General features: G+C 39.4%; 1 protein-coding gene across 1 annotated transcript in view; it reads left to right on the top strand.

Annotated features, from left to right (window-relative positions):
- MLIP (muscular LMNA interacting protein) overlaps positions 1-23,964 on the top strand; it is a gene marked incomplete at its 5' end in the record, with an annotated part of 117,263 nt that extends 93,299 nt beyond the window's left edge. The window contains 3 exons of the mRNA XM_082305991.1: positions 13,441-13,494; positions 21,648-21,682; positions 23,702-23,964. Coding sequence (XP_082162117.1) covers positions 13,441-13,494; positions 21,648-21,674 — 81 coding nt within the window. The 3' untranslated portion in view covers positions 21,675-21,682; positions 23,702-23,964. The remainder of the gene's footprint in view (positions 1-13,440; positions 13,495-21,647; positions 21,683-23,701) is intronic.
- Positions 23,965-24,467: the final 503 nt, after the last annotated feature.

Genomic DNA, 24,467 nt, shown 5'->3' with positions numbered 1-24,467 from the left:
TTTCTATATTGAACTCTGACTCTTAAGACTGTAACTTTCCAGGGCTGAGCAGCATCATATATAGCCCAGAAGTCACTGAAGAGTGCTGTATTCTATCAAAGACAAGCTCAGAGGATGATTTAATTTTACTTCAAACACTTCTGCAGCAGCATTTTGAATGGTTGTGTCATCAGGGAGCTAAGTGGGATGGCTGTGTTTTAGATGAGGCCCTAGTACTGACCTGCTGTGACAACTGAAGCAAAAATGTTCACAGACTTGGGCACTTCCCGCTGCCATACCTCTCATCATGTAAGTGAAATAGGCTCCTGATTTTGGTCAGGACCACATACAATGATAATCATAGAATCGTAGAATCGTTTAGGTTGGAAAAGACCTTTAAGATCATCAAGTCCAACTGTTAACCTAGCACTGCCAAGTCCACCACTAAATCACGTCCCTAACCACCACATCTACATGTCTTCTAAGTACCTCCAGGAATGGGGACTCAACCACTTCCCTGGGCAACCTGTTCCAGTGCCTGACTACCCTTTCAGTGAAGAAGTTTTTCCCAAAATCCAATCTAAGCTTGCCCTGGCACAACTTGAGGCCATTTCCTCTTGTCCTATTGCTTGTTACTTGGCAGAAGAGACCGACCCCCACCTCACTACAACCTCCTTTCAGGTAGTTGTAGAGAGCAATAAGGTCTCCCCTCAGCCTCCTCTTCTCCAAACTAAACAACCCCAGTTCCCTCAGCCGCTCCTTGCAAGACTTGTTCTCTAGACCTTTCACCAGCTTCATTGCCCTTCTTTGGACACACTCAAGCACCTCGATGTCCTTCTTGTAGTGAGGGGCCCAAAATGAACACAGTATTCGACCTGCAGCCTTACCAGTGCCAAGTACAGGGGGACGATCACTTCCCTGGTACTGTTGGCCACACTATTCCTGATACAAGCCAGGATGCCATTGGCCCTCTTGGCCACCTGAGCACACTGCTGGCTCATGTTCAGGCGGCTGTCGACCAACACCCCCAGGTCCTTTTCCTCTGGGAGGCTCTCCAGCCACTCCTTCCTCAGCCTGTAGCCTTGCATGGGGTTGTTGTGACCCAAATGCAGGACCCTGCACTTAACCTTGTTGAACCTCCTACAGTTGGCCTCAGCCCATCGATCCAGCCTGTGCAGGTCCCTCTGTAGGCCCTTCCTACCCTCCAGCAGATCAACACTCCTGGCCAACTTGGTGTCATCTGCAAACTTACTGAGCGTGCACTCGATCCCCTCGTCTAGATCATTGATAAAGATGTTGAACAGGACCGGCCCCAACACTGAGCCCTGGGGAACGCCACTCGTGACCGGCTCCCAACTGGATTTGACTCCATTCACTACAACTCTTTGGGCCCAGCCATCCAGCCAGTTTTTTATCCAGCAAAGAATATACTCGTCCAAGCTGTGAGCAGCCAGCTTCTCAAGGAGAATGCTGTGGGAGACTGTGTCAAAGGCTTTACTAAAGTCCAGGTAGACAACATCCACAGCCTTTCCCTCATCCTCTAAGCAGGTCACCTTGTCATAGAAGGAGATCAGGTGAGTCAAGCAGGACCTGCCTTTCATAAACCCATGCTGACTGGGCCTGATCACCTGGTTGTCTTGTACGTGTGACATGACGACACTCAAGATTATCTGCTCCATGACCTTCCCCGGCACCGAGGTCAGACTGACAGGCCTGTAGTTCCCCGGATCCTCCTTCTGGCCCCTCTTGTAGATGGGCATCACATTTGCTAACCTCCAGTCAACTGGGACCTCCCCGGTTAGCCAGGACTGCTGACAGATGATGAAAACTGGCTTGGTGAGCACTTCCACCAGGTCCCTCAGTACCCTCGGGTGGATCCCATCCGGCCCCATAGACTTGTGTGTGTCTAGGTGGTGTAGCAGGTTACTAACCATTTCCCCTTGGATTATGGAGCTTCATTCTGCTCCCCGTCCCTGTCTTCCAGCTCAGGGGGCTGGGTACCCTGAGAACAACTGGTCTGACTATTAAAGACTGAGGTAAAGAAGGCAAATAATGCTTATATTTCTCCAAATGCATCCCTTAATTTAGTTAATGCAGCAAGTTCCCTCTTCTGTCCCATAAGATTTAGTGAAAATCCACAAGAATCTATGATGTTAACCATGATAAGTACAAAAAATTCAATAATTAGATTTTCTGAAGCAGGATTGGTGAGAATGACAAAGATTTTTGAGACTAATATCTTTTTTGAGACTTCTTTGGAGAATTTTCAGTATATCTCAGTTTACCATTGACTGTTTCCTAGTGTTTAAAGTAATTTTAATTATTTAATTATTTGCAATAATTTTAAAGTCTCAGACAATGAGGATAACTGATATAAAATGAGACAACTCAATTGTCAGAGGTGGGTAAGATTTTTAAGCATTACTGGTAGTGCTAGTAAGTACATTTAGTAAAATGTATTGTATTTCTGAACTGATGTCAGTCTCTAGGTAGGTGTGGCCCAATACTTTGGGAAACAGAATAATCAGATGTCAATACTGGGCTAGTTTAATACAAACTGAGGTTTATTTACACAAGAAGTAAATATTCACCACTCTAAAATATTTTTAATGTTTCTGTTTTGGTCTACAGTATTAACATTCTTTGATAACCAAAGGAAGACTAATTTCAGTCTTATTCACAGGATCAATATTTAACATTTGAGTCAATATATGTTGATAAAAACCCTGACAATATTTGCCTATTGTTTCTTGCAATAACCCTGTCTTCTGCACCACCCAACTGCAGTCTGAGCTATTTATGTTTTTTAAAAGAAATTATTAATTTTATTATCATAAATAATCAAAGTAACAGAAAACACAGTGCAGTAGACACAGTATCAGGTGTTGAAATTTCAAACTATTAACCCTGTTCTGTAAACAACATCCTGACATCATGGGAATTTCTTTCCATTCTCTACTAAACCTGGACTGTCAGCTCTGTAAACTCCCTGGAGTTCCCCCTCTCCACTCCTCATCCCTTGGGATAAGGGATAATACTCACTGTAACTCGCTTGCTGACTCTCCAGTCATCCAGTAAACACATGGTCAACGTCCACATGGTCAATCTATACGTATATGTTGCATTTCTAACTATATGTTGTATTTTGCTTTATCTTCCACTAGAGGGCAAAACCCACTGACATAAATTCTTACAGTCATTTAAAATATGTTGAAAATATACTATTGAGAATGGACAGGATGTTCCAGTGAATGGAGTTGCTACTCTTCACCTCCACTTTCATTAAAAAATTACCTTAAACAAGTGTTCCCTCAGAAATGGGAAATGAGATGTGGGAAAAAACAGAATAATCGCTCGTGTTATAGTAGGGAGGCTAGATATAGTGAGCTCCTAAAACCAGTATCATTTCATTTGTTGGCTCAGGACATAAGAAAATAACAGCTATCTCTATCTGAAATGCTTTACTGAAAGGACATTGTGGTGGTGTTTAGGCAGACTGGACACTGTGCCAGGTTGTTTTTGTTTGAAGCTCCACCAAGTACCTGAATCTTTATAGCTGATGGAATTACACAGATGAAGCTGAAAGATAGACTTGGCAGATTTTGTAGATTATAACTGTTCAGAGTAATGAAATCCATAAGCTGTGCCCCAAATCATTTCACAACGTGGTTTTAGCTTTGATAGGAGGAGGCAACAGGAACCAAGGTATTGTGTCTGTCCTTCTGCTTGGAGAAGAGCAGAGAAGGCTCTCTCCTCTCGTCTGTGCACAGGCTGCTTCTGAAATGGAAATGTTGCGCATTCAAGTGAGCTGATTCTGTTCTCAATCGCCTTGTCATCTCCCTTGTCCTCTCCTTCCCCACTCTGCCCCCAGGTATCAGGCGCTGCTGCTCTTATTTACACTCCTTGGTCTTGAATAATTATGTGACTTGAACTTTTTATTATTAAAAAAGTTCCTTTTCCTTTTGATTGGAATAAAACAGCTCAGGAAGTTGGACTTGAACACAACTATTGCAGTGATGGACAGCCTGAGGTAAGGTTTAGCTCTGTGTTTAACTCCAAAGCATGCTTCTGCTGGGAATCCCTCCAGCCTTTAATGGAGGACCGTGTAGGGTGGAAGAGCACAACTCTGCACCTGGAGTACTCTGTCCAGTTCTGGTCCCCACAGTTTAAAAAAGATGCGGACAGACTGGAGAGAGTCTAAAGGAGGTCCACAAATATGATTAAAGGGCTGGAGAACCTGCTCTATGAGGAAAGACTGAAGGAGCTAGGTCTTTTCTCCCTGGAGAAGGCTCAAGGGGGACATCATCACAGTATTCCAGTACTTAAAAGGTGGCTACAAAGAGGACAGAGACTCTCTCTTCACAGGGAGCCACATGGAGAAGACAAGGGACAGCGGGTACAACTTGCACTGGGAGAGGTTTCGTCTTGTTATATGAAAGAATTTTTTTTACAGTGAGCACTATCAATCACTGGAACAACCTCCCCAGGGATGTGGTGGAGTTCCTGTCACTGGACGTTTTCAAGATGTGTTCGGACAGGGTGCTAGATAATCTCATCTAGGCTCCCTTTGCCACAAAAGATTGGACCCTTCCAACCTGGGCTGTTCTATGATTCTATGATTCATATGGAGGCACAATCAGTGTAAATACCTGTCAGGGCAGAGAAACTGTCTGTCATTTTGAAGGAGAAAGGAATGACCTGCCCAAGTGAAGAGGCAGGGGATGAGTGGGTGTTGCTCCCTCAGCTGGGGACCACCTCTCAGTCCCTATTAACTTTCAAACTGCCTTTTCTTTCTGTCAGCAAGGGCTGAGCACATGATTCATATCCATCCCTGTGAAAATTTCCATGTTGGTTAAATATTTAGCAGCACAGCCTTGAAAATGGATTGCAGGGAACTGGCTTTTTGCAAGAGGTATGAGAAATGTTAAAAAATTGCCGTTTCTGTAACTAATCAGACATTACTTATAACAGTAAAGGTCCAAGTTTGCAGAGGACAAGTTTTCTTTCATGTCCAACTTTGGGCTCAAGCTAATTTAATTTTTTTCCTGGACCTAAATGGAGTTTTCTTGAAAGCACTAAATGTTTTCATATTGGAAGTGTCAGCCTTCTATAATCACTTGCAGGTCTGCAGGCTTATAGGTAAGCAGAATATTTAAAGGGAATCTTTATTATTTTTTAAATGAAATCAGTGGTGTTTGCCTCACCATCCAATCTCCTACTCATTGGAGTTTGTGTTTGATTAATAGTAGCATAGTGGGAATTGACATTCTGTGAACGCAGCAGCCTTTCAAGGTTGCCATGGAAAAGCACTTTTCTCCCAGACATCATCCCAGCTGCTTTTATTTCTAGAAGAGCGTTTCTTTCTCTCTTTTGAACTTTGATATTTAAATGCTGTACTTGTGTAGGTGTATTGTGGTTGATCAACCTTCTACTATCTGTGATCCAGAACAATTGCTTCAGTGTGAAAAAAGAAATCAGAAGCAAACAAGCCAGTTCATTAGTGCTGTACTACAAATTGGACCTCCTTGTTGGGAAAATAATAATGCTTAATATTGTTGTGTCTCCTTTGGATATTCTTTTATGGCATTGCTTGGGCTTAGTGAGCTATTTTAATCATATCATACTTAAATAATACTTCTGTCACTTTGGACTTGGTTTGATAATGCCTGCAGAAAATGCCTCTAGAGTTCTTGCTCAGCTCATCTTTAAAGAAAGGCATTTCTCCTAAAGCACTTTAGAAGGATCATAACTTGGTAATCAATTGCTTTCTTCGAAGCCATCAAATTAGCAACAGAACATGAAGGTAGCTTAGGCTCAACAGGAGACATAGCAGCATGCACTTAACATGGAGATGTCTTAAGTCTGGCACTGTCTGGAAAGAACTCTGCTACCCACTCCTGCAGAGACAGCTCTTCCAAAGGAAAAAAGGGAATTGATTACTGTGTCACTCCTTTTGGCCTGGGTAGTTAAGCAATTTTGAAAGCATTGCTGTCTTATTTCCACTAGGAGAAGATGTTGATGGTAGCACCCTGGTATTTCTCTGGTGTACTTCTGTTCATTTAGAAAACACACACAAAAAGTTGTTTTCTTGAACGCGGTAGGATCAAACCCCAGCAGGCAGTAGAATGCTGTGCCCAGAAGTGTCCGGGTTTCCTCTTGGAACATACTTGCAGTCACTTCAGTTGCTTTCCACCTTCTCATTTATACAGACTGTCTCTGTTGGGATAGCTTAAACCAGTCTCAAGAACCAAAAAGTGCTTTAAAATGCTTTGTCATCATTCTTAGAAGTCTCTACATAATATAAAACTTGAGTTCAGTCTTATGCCTGGCTTTCTAGGATGATTGCATCTAGTCTTCTGCATAGTAGATTTCAGGCAGACATTTCTAGTACATAAACCAATATCAAATATAATAGAAATTCTGGCCCTAGCTAACAACTCATTTCTGAGATGTCTTCATCTTAGCCTTCTGTATCTTCAGATTAATATGTGAACACACATCTTAGGAGAACAATCAAAGGAAATACAACAGCCCAAATACTACGACACTCCTAGTATCTGCTTCTAATGTCTCTGTTGGTTTGTGAAGGGAATTCTATGACATGCCCCATGGTGATGGGGGCAAGCTTGCCATAGCTCTGAGGCTGCTTCTGATGCTAGGATCCTCATCCATGACTGGATTTGGATGGGATACAACTCAATTTCTAGGGGAATTTGAAACCACAGGAAGTGGGAATGTTAAAAAATAATCTCTATTAACGATTTGGCAAATGGGAATTGCAATCTGGGGACATGTCTTTGCTTGTAATATAGTAATAAAAAAAAAAAAGACACAATTACAAAGAACAGAAGCCACTCAGAGGTAAAGGCTGTTATTAACAGCAAAAGCAGAAATATACTATTGAGTGAAAAATATCAAACAAGATTTGGTGGGCATGTAACCTCTATGAGAAACAAAAATCATACTTGTATGCTTTTTATTGAAGACAGTGAGAAAACAAAGTCTGAAGGAAAAAAATCATAATTAATGGAAACTATTCCAAAACACCCAGAGCTATAGAGAAATTTGTATCTTAGACCTCACTGAACACAGATGTTTCTAGAAAATTTCCTGCTGCTTTTTTAGATTGTAAAAAACTCTTCTGAGGTATCAAGGAAAAGTAAACAGTGAGCTGATGAACCTTTGGAAACTCTACATTTTAAAGGACAAATTGGCACAATTAGCATTCACTTAACTTTTATTGCAGGTATTGATATAATGTGTACACTGAAATATGGCCTTAATTAACTCCACTTTCAGTTATGTTAGAAAAATATATAAAATATAATTAGTTCTGGTGAAATTCCAAGTATGTACTTAGAGCTTGAATTAAAGTAGCCAGTATTTACCTATGTTACAGAGATGCTAAGAACTTCAAGGTGTTAGTGTTTTTTTTTTCTTTTTGGCAAAATGTTCTGAACTTGGATAAAGAGGTCATATATGATAAACTGTAAATTATAGTACTAGCTTTCTCTTTTTCTTAATTAAACAGTGGCTGTCTTTTCAGTAGTTATATGATAGGCAGACTATGATCTTAATACCAATTTTAATATAGTAGGTGACAGTTGCACGTGTATACTGTTGAAGTATAAGTCCAAGTTTGTGGTTTGGACTTAAAGTAGCTAAGGTCAAAGATCTCTGTTGCATGAGAAGCTTACTCAGAAAACAGGGCTTATGCAGTTTTGCAGCTAATCTGGGAAGAAAATATGTGGGAGGAAGGTCAGCTCTGAAAATTAAATCCATTTCATTTCACACTCTCACCTGGAAAGCAGCTAAAGTTCTTTGGCTGTTATCAGTCAATGAGCAATGAGCCCCTTCCTGGGGCAGGGAAGCATCGTCTGCTCTAAGCAATGACTCGATTTCTGTGAGTCCATAAATAGTTCACAGTCAGTATGCTGAGGGAAACTTCAAACACTTGTGTTGTTCAAAGTTCTGAAATTTTCTTTCCAATACAGATGAAAATTTGAAAACATTTAAATACTCCAATATGCATCATTTGAGTTATATAAACTAACTCAAAGCAGATAGTTCTTATCCATGTGATTAGAAGATGTTTGTCTCCTCTGCTGCCTTACTCTATGGGCCTATAGGTTGTGGTTCTCATGCCTCAAATCTTTGTTACAGACCTGGTACCCTTGCTGGCCACCTGTAATCACCTATAGCAAAATTAGCCCTGTGGGGAACTGCAGAGCTTGATTAGCCCACAGGAGAAAACAGAGGCTCTTATCATGATTGCCACAAAGTGCACTGATAGTGAAATACATTTTAATATTTTATGGAAGTGATCCAAAATGAAACATCCAGGTCAGAAAACACAATATTCCAGTTACCACAGGATTTCTTACGATTAAACACCTCATTTTGATGACTAGTGAGAGTTTGCAAGAGACATCAAAATCGTTTGCAGAAAGCTTCATTTTTCTGTTGCAGGTATTTTTCATTGAAAAATCATTTTGGCAGAAAATCTCCAGCCAATTCCATTATAGACTAGCCCTGCATGAGAAGTTGAACTTGGCCTGGGAAAAGGCAGCCCAAGGAAAATCAATGCACTGCTGGGCTTGCGTGCATCTCCCTCTCTCCAGCTCCACTTAGAGATAACGAATCCCTACTGCAAAGCCCTGTAACTCCTCCAGCCTCTGCTATTCAGATAGAAATCTTTCAGTCTCACCCCACTCTGGTGCCCTCGAGGGCTGTGTCCTGTGAGAACCTGTCAGGGAACCATGTCTGCATGCGAGTTGTCCCTCTTGTGCAGGTACTTATCAGTATCTGCAGAGAGTTTTGAAATCCTCAGGTTAAAAATGCACAGGTACAGTAGTGTATAATAATGACTTGCAAGTTAGTCAGGATGTTCTACTGCATATGTGGCTGAAGGCACATTATAAATCTTTGTTGTGATCACCATTTCTACTTTACATTTCCTTTTATAGAGAGATGAAAGGTGCAAAAGAATTGGATGCTTCACTGACTGAATTTTTGAACAGGATTTTACACTGTGTCATTTCAGAGAGACTATAAACATCATAATTATAAATTGTCCCTTTACATTACATAATTTCTCTCCCCTTAGCTGAAGGTAGTCCTTGCTCTGCTGCTGTGGGTATTTTACCATTTATTGGTACCCTGGATTTCATGTTCTTATATGCAGAAAAAGTGGTTATCTATAAAATTGTTTTATAAAAAATTTTGTTTATTATGCATGTATAAATAAACATTTTTAGTCTTAGAGAAATTAGTAATTTTTCCTATTGTGAAGGCATGACTATGTTTCCTAAGAGTCTAGAGTACCTAATTTGTTTTCAAAGTGGATTAAAGACTTATCAGAGTAGTTTGAAAGAATAGTGTATATGTGAATGTTCTTTGGTTACTATAGTTGAAACATTCTTATGTATATTATCTCTCACTGGTTCCAAAGAATTTTAAACTTGTGTCTCAATTAGCAAAGGTTGCAGACCCTCTAGAGAGTGACTTAGATTTATGAAAAAGGTCTTACATTGAGAACACCTCAGAAAGCTTTATATTAGTTCAGAGGCAGCTGTGATTCATAGCACAATAAACTGACCTTTCAAAGGCAAATATGTCTTGCTGATTACTCTACAGAGCTAAATGAACAAAGGTCTAACTAAGATGTTATATAACCACCTCTTTTCTAAGCCTTGACTGAGTCTGTAAGGGGTTATTTTGGCCAGGTATATAATTTCCCTTTGAACTTGCATGCTGCAAATACTTATATATTGTCAGGATATTCTGATCTCCTCAGTCAAATTTTTGCAGCCACAAATGCAGATTTGTCTAGTTTGCTCTTTCACTGTTCTTAGAAATAATAAAGAAAATGTCACATTACCAGAAAAACTGAGTAACATCTGGAAAAGCTAAGCATTATTAATTAACCTTGTAAGAGTAATGCAGAATTTTGTAACTGGCAAAGGAAACAAGAATAGAAATTATAAAAGCAAATATTGTAATTTTCCACCATCAACAGATGCAATCCTTTTACATTTGTGGAAGAAAATAGGGCTTCTTGCCAGCTGCTTTGACCTGGAGATGAAAGACTGTCAGTGACAGAGCTTGCTGAGGTCTCACTAAGACAACACACCCGTAAAAAAGTACATAGTCCAAGTTGCATTCTCACTTCAGATATAGTGGACATGAGCACATTCCTATATGACTCTGAGGGGTGATAGTCACACCATGTCTAGTAAGGAAGGGTTAATCCCACCTCATTCTGCCTAATTTGCATTCTGGTACTTTTAAGTTGACTGTCTGGTACTCTGATGTTGACAGCTCATCTTTGCAGAGAGATGACCATACACTGTGAGGATCTTTCCCCTGTGCTTAGGGCCGTAAGTTGTACTATGATTAAAGTACAAGGCTGAGTTTAATCAGGTAGGCGATCTGTCCTGTTAAGTGTTCTCCGAACACCCTGGGCTGATCACCACGCAGAGGAGACAACGTGGAGATGCCAATGCCCTCCTTCAGTACTTGCCCAGACAGTGAGAGACCCGATAACAGTGCTCATCTCACCCTGCAGAGATTCGAACTTGTCTCTCTTCTGAAGAGTCCTTACTCACGGAGCTGCAGAAAGCAAGTGCCCTGGGACAGCAAGTTCCATCCTGCTTTGTGGGACTGGAGTGGTGTGCATTCAAGAACACAAAAATCATACTTGTAAGGAAAAATCAAGGAGGGAAGAATAAGGCTCTGTAACCTCTTGGTTAAACTCTGGGAGGACAGGCATGGGACATTTTCCACAGCAAGGCTGACACATTTCAGGTTACATTGACACTTGATGGAAATAACACAAGGAACAGGCCTCCAGCTCGTTAGGACGAAGTCACCCAGGCCAAGGCTCTCAGCTCCTTTGCAGCTGGCAGAGACAGAACTGTACGATTCCAGGGAAAAACCCAACACCCTGCTTTCAAGGACCTGCAAGACTAAGCATTGTTTCAGCCGAAAGGACACAACACTTGGCTTATGTGCTCCATATTCACTGAAGTACTACGTAAAGTTCTTTATAAATGTAGCCATATGCGACTTCCTTAAGACTAGACCCCATGTCATGGCAAAATCGGGTCTCCAGACACCTGACTAGAAGAACATATAAACCCTTCTATGATAACTTCAGGGGTTTTATGTCAGAGGAGCCTTGTGAAAACAGAGAGAACTGTATATTGTTCAGTTTTTCTCCAAGTCTTAAGACTGTATTAACTTTTTTCCCCCACTATTAATCAATGAAGTCCTTGTTTGCCTCTCACTTGTCTTCTTTCAATTAAGCCTCGCCAAAATAATAAATATTAAGAGTGTCTGTCCAGAAAATACAGGTAATTTTCCCTCTCTGTGGAGACTCTTATACATGTTGGCTCTTTAGTTTGAAAAGAGGATGCTATCAAAGTAAAGGAAGCAGATATATTTCTTGGACAAAAAAGATCATTACTTTTGTCAGGTCTAAGGAGGGACTTGACACCTCATACTCAAGGAACAAGGTAAGGCAGAATCATGACTCAGAGGAGCATTTCAGGTTAACATGGTAGGCAATGAATACCAGCAAGAAAGGCCAGGATGAGATAACACAATAAAAGTGCATTTTTCATTGATTGGCTCTCTGTGCAATTTGAGAAAAAGAGCTGTTGCATTCTTAGATCACTACCTGACCAGGGAGCTTTTCTTTCTTGCAAGCAGTGGACAATTCTTCTCGGAGAGCCTAGCCGCACATCAGAAAGTAAACAGAAAATGATCAATACTTTCCCTCTTCTCTTTGTGACTGACCCTTCGTACTTTGCCTGGAATGCAGAGATGCCATATTCTGGTGAGGCAATAGGTAACTCAACTCTAGGGTTTATTTCGATGAATAAGCTTGCCAAGATACCACAGGTGTTGCTAGAACTTTGTACCTGCATATCACCAAGGATTGCCCACCCTTGGTAGCTGCAGGATGCTGGGTTTGGAAACAGGACTTCTGTCTCCCACATAGACTGTTAAACACCTCCTGTGTCTGTTGTAAAGAGCTGTGCTGCAGCAGTGGGGTGGTGTAAGGTCTGGGGGCCACCCCAGCATCTGTGCTGGCCAAAATCGGGAGCCAGGTGTGCGGCAGAGGGAGGGATGTTGCCACTGAAAGGATCTAGGCTCCTTACCCCTTCATTACCCTTCCTTTGCCTAAAATTATTCCCTTGTCTAAATTTACTGAATAAATAAATTAAAAAGACATTGCCTAAAGTTATTCACTTGCCTTTTCATATTTTTTGGGGAAAAAAAAAATTAAATTATTCAAAGATTCTGTAACTGCTGTTGTGGTTGTTAGAGTTGATTCCTGCTTCCCTGAAAATGAATCAGGGCAAATTTACAAAGGGAGAGCACAATACGTAGCAGATCCATAGTGTAATTACAGAAAATTAGAGTATATTCCACTTCAGTATGCTTCTTTCTTTATAAGGCCAGTTTAGCAGATCAGTTTTGCTTCTCAAAAAGCACAGTTTCAAAATTAATTTTCTTAGGGCAAGAGCAATATTTTTTTAAGCAACACATTATTTTTTAATTTACTATTTGATCTAAATACCAAAACAAAGTAATGCCTTTGATACATTGAAAATAGTGGGCTTCTTCCAACCTTGTTTGTGTACAATCCTAAAATACCCAAACCCCAATACTTTCAGCAGCCTTTGATCTAAAGAGGATGTCTCTGTGTCACTGTATAGGAAAACCTCACGAGTTTATGATCTTAACATTGCCTTTATGAGCTCCAGCTTATCTATTTACCTGTATTCTAATCAAAATCTTGTTGAAATTGGTATGGTTCTTCACTTGAGTCACATCCATCAAACTTCATTACTCAGATGCAAATCATGTAATACTCAAAACACTGGAAAATTACTGAGATCTAAAACTCCTTTCTGCACATACTAATTACTGTTATACAGCAGTTTTTAGTTAAGTGTTTTTACGATTTACGTCTATGAATTTTAAGATTAAGGAGAGCTCTTTTGAAGGAAATTTAAGATGACAGGTATTCAAAGTGACAGAAATACAGCGACAGTTTTAAATAACTTTATGTGCGTTATCTCATACTAAATGTATTATAAGGCAGGTGCCCTTGCTGTGATTTTTACTGGAGATGCCTCTTTCAAATTGGAAAGTGATTTATCCCTTCCCTACCCTTTTAATTATGAGAATATGATGTGACAGAAAACAGGCCATACCTTGAAATAGATTTGCATACATACAAGGAGTAGTAAGAGAGAGCCTGTTCAACAGGTAGCCTGTTGAACACAAATGGGATCTCATTGCCTTGCTATCCTTTGCATGACTGGGGGTATTGGCTTTCATGATTAAATTTTAGTGATATTTTATACAGAAATTGAACTGATGATAACAGATTTCTTTTTCCTGTTTTTAACCTCATGCTCTCCAACCTGTGACATCTTGGCTCGGCAGCCCAGTCATCCCATAGTGCCTATTCCAGAAAATGAAACACTCAGCTCTAAGGAGGTAATCAGTTGACATTTAATGGGTTTAAGCGTTTGCATGTTAGCTCTATCTTTTATTTATGTAGCTTGTGTAGAGTTGATGAGCAAAAATGTGCTGAGCTCCCAAATCTGCTTTTGTCCAGTGCACAGACTAGATACGCATTAATTATTCATAATGATTAATGACAAAAAAAGCCCAGAGTTGTTTTGCAGACTCTTGCTTATGTGAATTTGGAGTAACACCAACATTTACACTTCAGGTTCCTGCTATGTGCTGTTGGGATGTTAGCAAGCGGGATCTGTTAAATTATGCAGTTAGCCCCACTTAAATCACACATTCCACAATTTGTAGTCACTGGTATAGCTTCTGTTTTAAATACCAGATACTACAACTACCAGAAGCACTTAGGATAATTAGTTATTGAGAATTTTGTAAAGGACTGTCAAGAAAACATAAGACAACACATAGTGCAAATTTGCCCAGTATCAAAATTCATTGCCAGTTTTATTTGACTTTGAAGAAGGACACAAATATTCTTTAAGTCTAAATTCAGTGGCCAATTCCCTACTACTTTTACATAACTAAACCCTAGGACCGTAGTGGTTACCACCTAGATAATTCACTCAGTGAAATCTGAAGCGATCTGCTACACATCATTAATTTTCTCTTGAGACAGAGCATATAAAAATTAAAAAGGTTCTGCTGGCACATACAAGCCTTTTTTCCAAAAAGGTCATGAACATGAAGCTGAATTATAGCCTCAATGTTGAAATAAACATACGTAATTTAATTAGCTATCATATTCTTTACTGCAGACTTTGGAATGTAATAGAACATCTTTAATTAAAGGACATTTTCAACATTATTTTAAAAATTCACATAAGAAGGCATAACTTACTACCAGCAATAGCAGTATGAGTACATTTATGTACTTATGTACACAAGAATGAATTTTTACTACCAAGACCTCCTTTGGTTACCAGGCACATGTTCATAAATATTTCACAAGTTTTTTGATGAGTTTAACAGTATAGGTAGGAATGATAATTACATTTTCGTAACACAGTTTATTTTTAATTTATTATTTTAAAATTAGATTCTAGTCTTGCTAAAAGCAGCAAAATGAGCATTTAAATAAATGAAATGGATGTTTGCCAATAACTGCTACCAAATAAATAACTTTCTTGTTGTTTTGAAAAATATTGAGGGAATTTTGAGGTCAAGCCCTTCACATGGTGGAAGCAGAGGGTTTGCCTGAGTTCTGAGTTTGTTGACAGAGCCCATCAATATATCCTTACAGTTTATCTTGCTTTCCACTGAAAAAAAGGTTTAACAAAAAGTAAAAGAAAGAAAAAAATAAAGGTAGACATCTCACTTGTTGGGTGGATCAACGGACTGCTGTTCTGCACCAGGAGTATGTGAGACACGAACACAGCTTCTTATTCTCATGCGCATCCCTGGCCTCTCTGTGCACAGGGTCAGGGACTTAGAGCTACTTCATATCTCTTTTTGTTTGAATCTTCATCATGGCTTTTCAGCCACCTCCTTTTGCACTTGCCTTTGACCTTTCTGCTTGTTTCTACACCATCAATCCCCCTTTGCCCCAGGAGCCACTTCTTGGTTCTCTCGAAAGTAGTTGTTATGGTTTCTGCTGTGGATCTAGCCAAAGGAAGCCCCAAGATGCCTTCACAAAATGAAGTTAGACAACAGATACCTTGCTGAGCTTCTCAGATAGGTTGTTTTTTTCCATCTCATCTGTAAATTTTCTGAAATATTATTGAAGTAAAGGTATTTCATTAGAGGGTTATGAGAGGGACTGAATAGTTCTGGGAATAAATTTGTTGTTGAGATGAAAGAGATTTACACTACATCAGGCACTCTAAAATGTGTATATATACATATATGTATGCATGTGTGTATATATATATATATATGCAGCCTTCTTTGATGATACAGCTGATTTTCCTGTATTTGAAAATAAGATAGGGGAAACCAAACAGCTACGTCTCATGTCTCATCCTTTTTCTTTACAGTTTACATGTAGAGGGAGAGCTTTGCAGATCTAATAGAAAGAGAGATATTTTCAAAGAGAAATCTTTTAAGAAACAAGACACAATTTAATTGATACATTATTAAGATTAGCACAGAAAGTGAAGCATCTCATACTGACATAGTAAAGTCAGACTACCATGACTGAGATATCCTTGAAAACATGAGGCTGTAGCATGTTCTGAATTGATGACAATGACAACAAAACGACAAAATTCCTTTGGTTAGAGGCCAACTTGTTCTGTTCCAGGGCAGATAAAATATACAGCACTGTCTTCTAAAAGTTCCCTTCTATTTTAAACAAACATTTTTAACATAATTTCTATCAACAAATTTATTAAAAAGCTTAAGTGTACTCCAACAGTTGGAACATTTGTACCATGACCTGTAGAATAAAGATGAAATTGCGGTTGCATTTATAAAGACCAAAGACAATCAATTGGAAAGAAGAGGATTTATCTGGGCTGTTATCAGTACTCTTCATATTTCCCCTGATAACATCTTATTAGGTGATGGTCATTTACCACTTAAAATAATGTTAGCTGGAGGCAAATAGTTAGCTTTAAAATAAAAAGCAGTGTCAGATACCATTTGGTACAGCTGAGCAAGCTGAGTATTTGTGCTGGTTCCCTATGGACTGTCACATAACTGACTATGACTATACAGGTGGACTCCAGTCCACATGTAGGCACAGTGGGAAGAAATGTGCCAGGCTCACCACAAGCTGGTCAGGAAATAACCTCAAGACGTTTTCTGTTTTCTCTATTACAAAGCAAAGGAAGTCTTCTCCAATGAACTTTTCAAAGTACTTGTACAGGGCATGTTATCTAATTTTTTTCCCCAATTTTTAATCTCATTTTTAGCAGGAGGATGTGACCAGGGGATACCATGCTGACCATGTTGAGACTAAGCAATGTCTTTCCATGCTTAGGGAGTGGCAGAGAAGACACAAATACATCTAGAGACAAACACTTTTCCTCATCCTCAGTCAAGAAGGACCGAACAAAGATATCTTTCCCTTGAGATCTATTGCTGGAGACAGAAGTATACAGCACTGATACTCAGAAGGAGATCAACATTTATGCCATCTTGGAGACAGACAGGAAAGCAACATAGATCCAGGAGCAGACCAAAACATTTGGGACACTCTTCTTAGCTGTCCTGAGGGTGGTGGCTTCTTTGAGATATATTGTTGTTGAGCTGTCTCTGAAGAATCACAAAATTTTCACCGTTTTCTCTTTTATTGGTTGGTTCTTCAAAATTGTGTATTATGCTACTTTCCCTTTTCAGTGCAGTGAAGAAAACAAGGTAGGCCTTGGTTGATGATTTTTAAAATCACAACATCTTTCAGGCACTTGTTTTGTTCCTTCTTATTTAGGAACCTATCTTGACTCTAGGAACAGTTGATGCTGAATTTGCACTTTATCACTTTACATAACCCACAAGTCTCCATACAATTTAAAATGTCCTTTATTATCAGTGAAGTCCGGTTTGGAAGCTGAACTGATTAGGAAAAATTCTGTCAAGTTATAAGTCCAACATTACTGTTACTGCTCTAATGAAAACCTTAGATTTCTGTCCTATAGTCTCTGCCCTCAGCAAAATGCTCTTCTTTATCTAAAATTATGTATAGGCTCATACTTCTTCTCCTGCAATATTCCTCCCTCAGAGCTAAAAACACAGTGAAAGTCAGTGTGATTTATGCAATTCCAAAAAAGAATGGGTGGGCAGATGCTCTGTGAAACATAAGCACCTCCTTGACCTTTAGGAAGGAGTGAGAGAGGGGAAGAAGGAAAGGTGTTGCTAGTTTCTACTTAGTAATCATATCGTTTTCCTAAAAGTGAAGCATTTACTGGGGGAAAAAAAAAAAAGGAGTTACCCAGGTATTCAGAAGAACAGCATTCTATTCTTCACGCAGCTTTAGCTTCATTCTGTAGCAGCATGAAGCAAATCAGATCTGTCACTTCCCTGTGAAAGCAGGACAACAAATAAGGGACATCCTCCTCTTTGTGAAATCTCTCTCTGCAATCAGTGCTTTTCAGCTGAAAAAGATCTGAAGAATAATCCTGTAAAACCTAGCCAAGAGATATACCGTAATTTCCAATACTTACTGTCTTCCTTTAAAGTGAACCTAGTGTTTGCCCAGGTTATGGTGTGTGAATGACATTATAATCATTCCCAGAATTTACTGAGTCAGAATAATTAGAGCGAACTCAGGGCATATGTCACAAAAAGACATTGCACGCAGGTACTAAAAGTATATACTCATTACCCTTATTCATATACGACTTGCAAAATCCCAAGTCTATTATACAATTACTTTAAGTTCATATAATCCTTTGTTGCAGCTGTTACTCTGTCTTATCTGTTTGTTATTCCTGAAAGATCTGCAATAATTATTTGAGACAACAATAGCATCTGTAAGGTCAACACTCATAAAAAGACCTCATGAGAAAAAGATGTTTCCATGGACTTCAGTGGTGACAGGATTTCACTGTCTTTTGTGCAAATTTTTGAGAATTTTAGTACAAAAAACTCTTTTTTTTTTTTTTTTTTTTTTTTTTTTTTTTTTACTACGGGAAACAATCTGCCCTGATCCACTTTAAAAAACTTTAATAGAAAAAGTTATTGAAATTTTAAATTCTATGAAAATGTCAATAAGGTCCAAAGTTCTGTTATACATTGCTCTTAGTCTTTATTTGCTTAAGGAGTGTTCCTGGTCGGAGGTCAACGTCAGTATTAATCATTGATAGATTCTACATATAAGAAGAAAATGCACCCATTTTATGAAAGAGTCCTTGTACTAAAGAACTTATGTAGGGGGTTTTATGTCAGACCAAAGCTCCAACCCAAATGGCAGTATCAGAGCTGAGTGATGTTCTTCCAGTTAAAAATACTGGCATTGAACCCTGGATTTACAAAGAAAATCCCAGAACTTACAAAATCCCCCCACGAAGTTGCTAGTCTTCATGACCACTATGAAGTGGGGATGGATGAGCGCAGGCTGTGCCCGTAGCGGAGGCCTGCCCTTCCCTGCCTCTGGTGGGAAGGTGGGAAGGTACGTGGGCAGGGTCCAGGTTGCCCTCTCCTCTAGCTTATCCTGACAGCCTGGGGAAGGCTGCTGGTGGTGTTTAGGTATTCTGTAATGATCCAGGTCTCACGTACTTTTTGATACCTTTTTAACTGCTAAAGAAGATCCCTGTCAAAGCAAGAACAGGGATATGGTGGATACCAGATGAAATTAGAGGGAACTGTATCAGCAGCCGCTCCTACTCACATGTCAACTCCTTTGTTCAAGCACCTTTGTCTTCCATTTGGTCGTGGGTCAGGTCCTTCCCTGCATGCAGACATACAGGGGCAAAAGACTGTGTCGCTCCTTGTGCTTTCCTTGGAACCACAAACATAGACTCTCCACCCATCACATTGTGGACACACTATTCAGTTTTTACTTTCAGTCTTGGATAAAATTACAGCCCCGTCCTCCAGACAGTGAGGAGCTGGTATACACTAGTATGGCAGAGCATCGCTGCCAGCTCCGTAGCTAGCCAGGCTGCAGAGCACACGGGTGTCACACTGTGACACAGTCAGCATCTCTTCTGTTCCCACACCTGGGATGCAGGGTCAGAGTGGTCTTTGCAGCACTTCTGATTTGCAAAGTTTATGAACTATCTAATGAACTAGGGGGTGTTAGGCAATTCGTAAAGAACGCTGCACAGGCTGAGACTAAACATAGACATTAAGGCAGCAACTGATAAAGCAAAGAGCAACAGCAATACATATAAGAAAAGCTCTCGAATGATGCAAATTAGAAAATCCTTTGATGTCACTTACCTCCAAAATGAGAACTAATTTTCCAAAATATTTTGGAACAAAATGAACAGTACCTCTCTGAAGTGGTAGTCTTACCACCCATAGTTTATTTTGACCAAGCCAAGGACTGCAGGAGTAGGCTCGCTCCATATCATCATAACAGTTCATTTAACCGAAAATTTAATGACCCTGCAAATGAGCATTAACAGTAGGAATAACTACTGCTTTTACCAAAAGAATAAGAATTTCAGATGTTAGCTGTTACAAATTCTTTAACCTCCTAAATGGATGGGCTGCTAAAAGGGAACAGTAAACTGCAGTCTTCTGACATTTATAAATGGAAAGGTAGGTCCAAAAAATGCACATTTGTAAATTCTCAAATAAAACCTTTAAATATCAGCAGACATACTTTCTATTTTCTTTATACTTTAACAGTGCTTTAAACTTTATAATTTTTAATACTTTATATGTACAACAGGAAATTTATACTTGCAACAGGTATTTGGGCAATACTTTTTGCCAGGTTCAATGATATCTCCTTGTTTTAAGTAAAAAGTTTCAATGATAGCCTACTGACACAAAAGGGCATGTTAGGTCACCATGCATTAACAAAGAAAAAGCATTCTATGCATTTACAGGATTTTATTTCTAATGTGATTGCTATAAAAATAATTACTGTAAATGTATTACTTATATGGGAAATTTACATTAAAAAGACTGAAAGGGTAGCAATATAAATGTGATACAGAGAAAGTATGAAATGTCAGCATGTCATTTAAACTGATATTTTAATCTAATTCTATTTGGCTTTAAAAAACAGCTGTTGTATTTGGTCCCCTTTAAATAATGGTAAGAGTGCTGTATAATAGTTTTAGAGAAAAAGAGCTTGCCCGGAATAGGTAGCTAGAACACAGTTGTAGTTTGAAGAAGGCTTTTTTATTATTCAATACTTAAATTGTGCATAAGTAATGAGAATCACAGAATCAGAGAAAAATGAGTTATAGAGTTTGACCACTCTTATGATAAAAATATTTTTCCTTATGGCTAGCTAAAATTTCCCCACTTGTTGCCTCCTTTCCTTTCACCATGCAAATCTGAGCTCTCTATAAACCTTGCTTAAATAGCTGGAGAGGGAAAACAGATACCCCTTAGCCTACTCTTCAGGTTAAACATGCCCTGTAGCATCCCCTCATATGTCATATGCCTTTCCCAGAAATCAAGGAACCCCCACAACCATCCTGATGGTCCTTCATGGGGTTTCTTCTGGTTGCTTGACAGCTCTTTTCTATTGGGAGGACTCAAAAATGGAAACTATGTTCCAGATGCAGCATCACTAGTGCCCAGAAGAGGGGAATAATAACTTCCCTCAACCTGCTGGCTATGCTCTAATTAATGCAACCTTATATGAGGTTATCCTTCATCACAACAAGTGTGGACTGATCCGCATTCAGTTTGGTTTCAACCAGACCTCAGGTCCTTCTCTGCAGAGCTGCTACCCAGCCAGTCAGTCGCTGGCCTGTACTGTTGCATGGGGTTGTTCACTTCCTCCATCCCCCTTGTCCCCCACCAGATGCAGGATTTTGTTTTTGCCTTTGTTCACAAAGCTCCTGCTAGCCCATTCCTCTAGTCTGGCAAAGTCCTCCAGAATGAGAGCTGTACCCTCAGCATACGAGTTGCTCTCTCCTCTCCAAGGTAGTAACATCCACAGACTTCCTGGACATGTGGGCTCTCCTACCACCCAGGTCCCTGATGGAGATGTCAAATAGCATTCACCTTAACATCCTCTGAAATGCACCTGGAACAGAGACTTTGAACTGTTGACTACTGTCTTTTCAGACCAGTGGTCCAGCCAGTTATTCATCCATTCTGTAGTCCACGCTCTTCCTCGGTTTGGGTACCAGGTTACTGTAGGAGACTAAGTCGAAAGCCTTACAAAGGTGGAGGAAAACAACATCCATGCCATGTGAATACAAGGTTGGCCACATGCTCTCTTCTTCCAGGATGTCGTCCCACCATGAGTCTGAAATCTCCTCTAATGTGCATTTAGCCATGGTGATGTTGGTCTGTTGAAATTTGCTGTGTGCAGTGTACTTCCTCAAACATGTCCATGCATGAAAAATCATCCCAAGTTCAGTAAGCATAGTTATAAATTAACAGTGCAGAAAACCAATGTTTTTAAAAGACAGGATGCTGTATGAAGTTGTCCACCAGTTTTTAGAACGGTGCCTGCTTAACATACTGCAGTTCTTAACATACTGCAGTTCTTATTCTCCTCTCCACTTTGTTTTCACCTTTTATTTCCCTTTTTTCTACAGGTTGCCAATGAAAGAGGTTCTGTTTAGCTATGATGGTGAGTATTACTATTTATTTGACTTTTAGTCAGAGTGTGTTTTGTGTTTTTTTAGTGTTTGGATAATAAGCCAGCTATGTTTGGTGAATGATTTTCTGTTAATAATTACCAATACAGAATAATTCCACATCCTAGCATCACAGAATAAAGTCACAACTGAATTAATTTTAAGTGGGATGCAATCAAACAGTTGGAAGAAATTGAGGTATGGTCTGGAATTAGATTGTGAAGTAATGTCATTGACATAAGATGTTATTTTATATTTGAGTGCATAACCACATAATTCCATTAAAGTTAATGGTTTGCTAGAGTTAAACAATACTATATTGCAAATAATGTGTTATGCTTGAGAGCAGATATAATGTAGTACTTACCAAGGGAGGCCAGCAAATAGATGATATAGAAAAGGCTGAAGTGTTCAATGCCTTTTTTTTTTTTATGTTTCAGTCTTCACAAAAAAAGGTTAATTATTACTAAAATTTTATTTCAGTTATTATTAAGAATTTGGGACTAGGATCATGGGGAGAATAGGAACAGGACCTGAAGGAATACTGGGGTAAATTGGAGTATTTAGGATGGCACAGCTTAAGGAAACTTACCCATAAAATACTTAACCAAAGCAATTTCTCAAACACTAGTGATTAGCAGGATGAGTAAGTTCCCAGGAAACTGGAGAAAGGCAAACGCAATGTCATATTTAACAAGGGAGGAAAGGAAAATCTAAAGAATTACAGAAAAGTCAGCCCTAATAGCATTTCCAAGACACTGGAAGAAAGTATTAAACACCCCATTTGTAGGCATCTAGAGAATAGTAAGGAGATAAGAGGACTTGCACAGGGACACATCAGAAACAAATCCTATCAAGCTGATCTCATTTCCTTCTTTCACAGCAGAACAGATATAGGGGATGTATTTGATACAGCATATCTTTGACACAGTCCCACATGACATTCATAAGCAAGCAAAGCAGATATGGACTAAATTAAATCCGCATAAGGTAGATGTGCAACTGATTGGAAAGCTGGACTCTGAGAACAATCATTTGCTGCCGAAGTGGGAGAACATCTCACACAGGCTGCCACAGTGCTGTCTTCTAGTTCTAGCCCTATAAAACATTGTCGTTAATCACTTGCTCAATCACATGGACAGTAAGCTTACCAAATTTACAGATAATGTCCATTTGGGAGGACTTGCAAGTAGCTTGGAAGGCAGGATTAGAATTCAAAAAATGTCACTTGCATTAGAGGCTTGAAATCAATATGATAAAATTCATTGAAGACGAATACAAGGAAATATGAAAAACAGAGACCGAAAAGGAATGACAATAATACTGCAAGAGAGAACCTGAGGAGTACAGGGGACCACAAACTGAATCTTGAGTTGAAGAGGCGATGCTCTTAAGAAAAATGCCACTCAAGGAAGATGTCGAAGGGAGTGCTTATAATATGATGGAGGTAATTACTCATCACTGTTCAGTGTTAGTGGAGAATCAGTTGAATGGGATGTGGAAAACAAATGGGAGCTTTAGAAAAGATGTAATGGTTTCAATGTCTTCACACAGAAGAAAAGAAATAAGGAGAGAGCAGAGGCACAGCAGTTTATATCTCTTCATAATGGGCTGTTAGAAAGGCATATTAGTGACTTCTCCATCCTTCCTCAGAGTAGGAGAAAAAGAAAAGGGCCTAAATTTCAGGAATAGAGATTTAGTTTAGAATTTGGATGGTTGCAGCTCTGTGGAAATTTAAGTACTCAGTTTACGTCAGGCTGCTGCAAAGACAGGCAAGCATCTCACAAGGTAGGTTTGGTCTGCCAGCTGTCGTCATCTCACACAGCTACACCCCACATGAGATGGCTGAATATTTCTTCAAGCCTTTTTTTCTGTGAAACTATGAGTTACATGTTAGTCAGATCACCAGGTCATATAAATTAAGAAAACTAAGTGACCCGAGTGCATGTTATACAGTTTACCAATCTGTATTTTTGACTAGTCATATTAATGTGAAAACTCTTCTTTTGCAGCCCTGAATTAGGATCAAGAGCTAAAACCGTAGAGTATTTTGAGGCCTGTTTCTATACTAAGAAGGAATCGACGGCACAAATGTTATTTAAAGCACCATTTAAAAAAAAAAAATGCTTCCAGTATGCTAATTGCAATGCAATAATAACAATCAAATATTCTTTCAAGAGATAATCTTATGTACTAGCATAATTAACCCCAGAGATACACACATGAATGTGCCATATTGAAATATGATTTCTTGAAGTGCTTGCTGGTTTAAGAGATGCCGAAAATAACACAGCATATTTTCTCTAGAAATAATATAAATGTTGAAATTAAATAAAGCCATATTTTTGTTGCAAAGGGTTTGCTGTGATTCTTATTTTTGCTCTTGTAAATCTAGCTCCATGTATTTCAAATAGCTGAGAACGAATGCCAGCATCATTGGGAAAGGAATGCTCCGATGTTCTTAACCTTGGTCACATTTTGCCACCACGCAGTGACTTATGTTTTGTGAAATACTCCAGGAATTATTCATGTTTGTGTGAGCACCCACAGCAATCAGCACGCACAATGATTCTTCCCTGCCATGCAATATTCATAGCCGTTTTGGCCAGGCAGTGCCCGTGCCAGCCGGTGAGTGCAGGCAGAATTACCAGCTGCACTCCTGGCACATGTGGAAGAATCACCACTTTCCACTCCAGTTTATGCTGCTGGTTTTTTGACCCTGTGCTGCACCCACAGACTGAATGTTGTTCGAGCCTGGATCTTAAACAATTTGCTTTC

The sequence above is a fragment of the Platalea leucorodia genome (genome assembly GCF_965183815.1).
Source record: "Platalea leucorodia genome assembly, chromosome: 3".
Taxonomy (NCBI): Eukaryota; Metazoa; Chordata; class Aves; order Pelecaniformes; family Threskiornithidae; genus Platalea; species Platalea leucorodia.
Note: the sequence above shows the minus strand (reverse complement) of the source record. Positions and strands in the feature narration are given on the sequence as shown.